The sequence below is a fragment of the Desmodus rotundus genome, chromosome 7 (assembly GCF_022682495.2).
Source record: "Desmodus rotundus isolate HL8 chromosome 7, HLdesRot8A.1, whole genome shotgun sequence".
Classification (NCBI taxonomy): Eukaryota; Metazoa; Chordata; class Mammalia; order Chiroptera; family Phyllostomidae; genus Desmodus; species Desmodus rotundus.
Window position 1 is genome coordinate 121183397 of NC_071393.1, and position 6000 is coordinate 121189396.

The 6000-nt window shown below is 45.1% G+C and overlaps 1 protein-coding gene across 1 annotated transcript in view; it reads left to right on the forward strand.

Annotated features, from left to right (window-relative positions):
* TSHR (thyroid stimulating hormone receptor) overlaps positions 1-6000 on the forward strand; it is a 91383-nt gene extending 85383 nt beyond the window's left edge. Inside the window, exons 9-10 of the mRNA XM_024567866.4 lie at positions 2259-2447; positions 4428-6000. Coding sequence (XP_024423634.2) covers positions 2259-2447; positions 4428-5835 — 1597 coding nt within the window. The 3' untranslated portion in view covers positions 5836-6000. The remainder of the gene's footprint in view (positions 1-2258; positions 2448-4427) is intronic.

A 6000-nucleotide genomic window follows, 5' to 3' on the forward strand; every position in this document is an offset into this window, starting at 1 on the left:
GCTCAGATCCCTGACCCATAAAAGCAATTCTTAGAACAAAGGATTGTTGCTTGATGCCACTTAGTTTTGGGATGTTTTGCCCTGCAATAACTGGAATGGTTACAAAAGTGTTTTCTCAAGAAATATCTACTGAATCCAGAGAACAGACTGACAGCTGTCAGAGGTGGGTAGGGGAGCTGGGTGAAAAAGGCGAAGGGATTAAGAAGTACACATTGGTAGTTACAGAATAGCCACAGAGACGTAGATTACAGCAAAGGGAATAGAGTCAGTAACATAGCAGTAACTGTGCAGGGGTGGGGGATGGCGGGGGCTTGAAACATTGGGGGGACCATTCTGTAAAGTACATGATTTGCTAACCCCTGTGCTGTGCATCTGAAACTAACACGGAGTGATTTTGAATGTAAACTATAATTACAACATAAAAAATTTAATTTAATTTACGAAAAGAAATACCTGCTAAAACACACACACAGTACTCGGAAGGATAAACCGTTTCGAAGGAACACACACCGTCAGTGTACCCAGCACTGACACAAAGCATCCCTGGATAAAGAGACACACAAGTTGCTTCCAGGAAACTGGAGGCAGAAAGGTGGCCACGCCTTGGTTAGAGCATGACCAAAGAAAAAGACTTCCATCAGACAGACAGGTGAGGAGAGCAAAGGCCAGCGTCACTCATGTCACAACTGTGCAAAATCCCTCAGCCCTCTCGCTAACTGCAGAGTTGCTTGTGTATGACAGTTTTTTCCCCAAATGTACTTGCTTAACATTAAAACTCATGACATGAGAATCAGACAGTAACAAGCATCAAAGGTAATTCTTACCACCAGGCAAGTGTGGGAAATACTGAATCAAAGAAGTTTTCAATGAAATACAAAGCAACATAGCAAACGTGGCACCCTTCTCTGAGAATCACAGTTCTATGGTGAGAAAGGGGTTAATACATGAGCTTGTGTTTATAAAAACTGTGTAGTAAGTTCTTGCAGATTTGAACCCTGAGAATGGTAATCTCAGCGAAGACCAAGTACAGGGATGTGCAGGAAGGAGTTGTAAATATTGAAATTCATTTGCTAATCAGACACTACAATTACATTAAATAATTTAAAATGTAATTGTAAAGAACAGTAAAATATGTAGAATATAGGGAATAGTTAGCAAATATTTTAATTGATGAAATATAATAGTAAGTTAAATATTCGTGGTCTCATTCAAGCTATTATTCAATGCAACTAAAAACGATGGGGCAAGATCTGTAACCCGGACCCTCTGGGACTGAGAAAGGACTGGGAATGCCGCCCGAGAAGCCGCGCACTGATCCTGCTTCAGTAACCGACGCACTAACGTGCGCAGTGTCCCAGCTTCCCACCTCCCCCATTGTTTTCAGAGAGACTGGAATCTTACTTCAGATTTCTAATGTAAATACTAGAGTTTTCTCTCCAGGAACACATTTACAGCCTTCTAAAGAAACTGTGCGGAAGCTGTTCTGAGCCACGAGTTCCCCATGCAACTGGTATGACTCCCAAGTTCTGCATCTTCGGGAGATTTCCAGGGTGCTGGTGTTGACCTGCATCATTGAGCAATTTATTAACCCCAAAACCCTAGTCCCCACAGAGACTGAGAGCAATTTTGGCCTTTTTGAGCCTGTTCAAATAGATTTCTCTTGCCTTCTCAGACACTATTAATTGTTATAGATGTAGTTTCCCCGAGTAGAATTGACATCTGTCTCTGACTCCAAGAGTTTGTATGTATTGTGATCGATAAAATAGCCCTGGCTGGTGTGGCTGAGTGGATTGAGTGCTGGCCTGCAAACCAAAGGGTTCAATTCCTAGTCAGGGCACATACCTGGGTTGTGGGCCAGGTTCCCAGTAGGGGGCGCGCAAGAGACAAGTACACATTGATGTTTCCTCTCCCTCTGTTTCTCCCTCCCTTCCCCTCTCTAAAAGTAAATAAATAAAATCTTTTTAAAAATAAAAAATAAAATGAAATGTCTGATAAACAGTTATTTGCATAGATAATGATGGATATTGGAGCTCCAAGCAATAAAAACGAGAGTCCTGTATCCTGTCATTTAGAAGCAGACTATCCTTTCGTAGACCAGTGGCTGTGTACAAAGAACTCAGAGTGCATATTCAATAGCAGAAAGGAGCCTGTGATCTCTCTGTTAATCTCAGGCCTGTTTGACTTTCTGGCCAAGAGCTAGAGGCTCTGGCTGCTCACCACCTGTGTGTGTTACTCTGTTCTCTCCCCATCCCACCCAGGGACGTCTCTTATACCAGTGTTACTGCCCTGCCATCCAAAGGCCTGGAGCACCTCAGGGAATTGATAGCAAGAAACACTTGGACTCTAAAGAAACTTCCACTTTCCCTGAGCTTCCTTCACCTCACACGGGCTGACCTTTCTTATCCGAGCCACTGCTGTGCTTTTAAGAATCAGAAGAAAATCAGAGGGTAAGTGGCAGGTGTCTGGAATAAGTGACAAAAGGCCTCATAAAAAGTTGAATTAATTTCTGGGTTTGGAGAAGAAGCTTTGTGGTTGGAAAACCACATGGGAAGAATTAGAAGGCTCTGTAAGAAACATGAAATCCATGGGGCACACTGACTGCAGGCTCAAAGTGGCTGCAGATAAGAAATAAGGCCAAGGTCAATGGATCACAGCAGGGGAGGAGCGGAGAACAGAAGGTGACGTAGGAGAGACAGGAATGACCAGATCGTGTAGAATCTTACCAAGATTACACTACAGGATTCCTGGCCTCCAGATGCAAACTTAGAAACACAAGCAATTGGGTTACCTGGTCAAAAGGTCACAGCTTACTGGTTATGTGTGTGTGGACTTGGAAGTCCACTGGGTTTGTAGCCCACACCTGCCACTTCCGAGCTGTGTTATCCCAGCCTACTTACTCAACCTCCCTGAGCCTCTGTGAATAGAGATCATAATGCTATCATTCATAAAGGTTTTGGGAAGATTACATGCAAAACTGAATAGAAAACACCTATCATGATGACCTGGAATATGATAAGCTTTCAATGTGCATCATGTCACGATTAGACTGCTTGTGAGGCTGTACAGGAGGGATGCCCTTTTTTTTCTCTCCATACTTCCTCTGAATCTTCTCTTCACCTACACTTTCACTCTGAGTTATTTCCGCCTTTGTCTCATGCAATCCCGTTCTCTTAACGCCGCCACCATTTATAGCTTATTCACTCTCTCTGTCTCTAAATAACACCTACTGGTTGACTTCTGCACTCATACTTGCATTTCGAAGTAAACTGGACCTAGTAGTGGGGCAGAAGCACTACTTTCAAGTGGGAAAGTTGAGCGGCTGTGCAGAGGCCAACACAGGCATAACACCTGTAAGAAACTAGGAGTGGGGTACAGGGGTGATGATAGCAGACTCTACACTGATGCCCTAGGAGAGAACTAAGGATGTGCGGGAGGCTAAAATGGACTCCAAGGGCAGGGTCTAGATTTCCTGTTAACCTCCAAGCAGGTTGGAATAGGCAGCCCACAGGGCATTTTAGCCCAATAGATGAGGCAACATCTGCTCAGCAGCTGCAGCAAGGTAAAGAAGCACTTTTGAGGTCAGTCTGGGAGGCCAGTAATAAACTAAGTCTTACTCCCATGAGTGTGCCTGCGTCATAGTGTACACTTATTCATTTGTTCAATAAATATTTATTGAAGACCTACTATGTGCCTGGCACTGTCACAGTAATAAATAGGACAGACAAGAGTGTTTTATTTACACTCCAGTGGCGGAAGTTAGAAAATAAACAAGCAAACAGATAAGATGTTAGATAACACTATGAAGGAAATAAACAATAGGATAGGACAGTTCATTTAAGGAGATCATGGAAGAACCCTCTGACGGAGGGACATGTAGTTCAAACCTGAATAATGAGCAGAAGCGTGAGTTTTCCAGGCAAAGGGAGCAAGGCATTCCAAAGCTCTGAACAGGAGCAACGACAATAACCGCACACATATGGCACTAAGCACATTCTAGGTGCTGCAGAAGAGCTTTAAAAAGATGAACTCATCTATTTCTTTAACAGTCTTATATGAAATAGATATTTTCATGATTCCATTTTTAAAGTGGGAGAAACCAAGGTTCACAGACCTGCCCAAGCTGAAGCAGCCGGTAAATAAAAGAGCCGGGTCCTAACCGAGGCAGACTGGCTCCAGCATCCACACCTTTCTTCTCACTACTGTTCTTGAACTGGTTGCAGATGAGGAATAAGGGGCAATATCACTGGGGCACAGCAGGGAAGGGGAGGGTAATAGGCAATGACATAAGAGAGATGGGCCTGACCAGGTCATGTAGGACCTCATAGAATCATGTAGATCATGATAAGCACTCCGCATATTTTGCTAAGTGTTGTAGGGACCATGGGTGGGTTTTCAGGAAGCGGTGACTTATTTCTGTTGCCTTGCAGGATCCTTGAGTCCTTAATGTGTAACGAGAGCAGTATTCGAAGCCTGCGGCAGAGAAAGTCTGTGAATGCTTTGCATGGTCCCCTCTACCAGGATTACGAAGAAGATCCAGGTGACCGCAGTGCTGGGTACAAGGAAAACTCCAAGTTCCAGGATACCCACTCTCATTATTACGTCTTCTTTGAGGAACAAGAAGATGAGATCATTGGTTTTGGCCAGAAGCTCAAAAACCCACAGGAAGAGACCCTACAGGCCTTTGATAGCTATTATGACTACACAGTATGTGGGGGCAATGAAGACATGGTGTGTACCCCCAAGTCAGATGAGTTCAACCCCTGTGAAGACATAATGGGCTACAAGTTCCTGAGAATTGTGGTGTGGTTTGTTAGTCTGCTGGCTCTCTTGGGCAACGTCTTTGTCCTGCTCATCCTCCTCACCAGCCACTACAAACTGACCGTCCCACGTTTTCTCATGTGCAACTTGGCCTTTGCAGACTTCTGCATGGGGATGTATCTACTCCTCATCGCCTCCGTAGACCTCTATACCCACTCTGAGTACTACAACCACGCCATCGACTGGCAGACGGGCCTCGGGTGCAACACAGCTGGTTTCTTCACCGTCTTTGCCAGTGAGTTGTCGGTGTATACACTGACCGTCATCACCCTGGAGCGCTGGTACGCCATCACCTTCGCCATGCGCCTGGACCGGAAGATCCGCCTCAGGCATGCATCTGCCGTCATGGTTGGGGGCTGGGTTTGCTGCTTCCTGCTTGCCCTGCTCCCTTTGGTAGGAATAAGCAGCTACACCAAGGTCAGCATCTGCCTGCCCATGGACACCGAGACCCCTCTTGCCCTGGCATATATTATCCTTGTTCTGCTGCTCAACATAGTTGCCTTTATCATCGTCTGCTTCTGTTATGTGAAGATCTACATCACAGTCCGAAATCCCCAGTACAACCCAAGGGACAAAGACACCAAAATTGCCAAAAGGATGGCTGTCTTGATCTTCACCGACTTCATGTGCATGGCCCCGATCTCATTTTATGCTCTGTCAGCACTTATGAACAAGCCTCTCATTACCGTTTCCAACTCCAAAATTTTGCTGGTTCTCTTCTATCCACTTAACTCATGTGCCAATCCATTCCTCTATGCTATTTTCACCAAGACCTTCCAGCGGGATGTATTTATCCTGCTCAGCAAGTTTGGCATCTGTAAACACCAGGCTCAGGCCTACCGGGGCCAGAGGGTTTCTCCAAAGAACAGCACTGGTATTCAAGCCCCAAAGGTCGCCCATGACATGAGGCAAAATCACCCCAACGTGCAAGATGACTATGAACTGCTTGAAAAATCCCATCTAACCCCAAATAAGCAGAGCCAAATCTCAAAAGGGTATAAGCAAACAGTTCTGTAAGCTGACCCTACACTCACTACTTGCCGCTGTTGGGGGCGCTTAAAACATGCTGGTTTCTTGAACATGTATTCCAACCGCTCGGCACACACAACAGCTCACTAACTCTTGTGCAGGTGACATTTCATTGGGCAAGAATTCATCTCTTGAGAGGAACTAGCATTAACC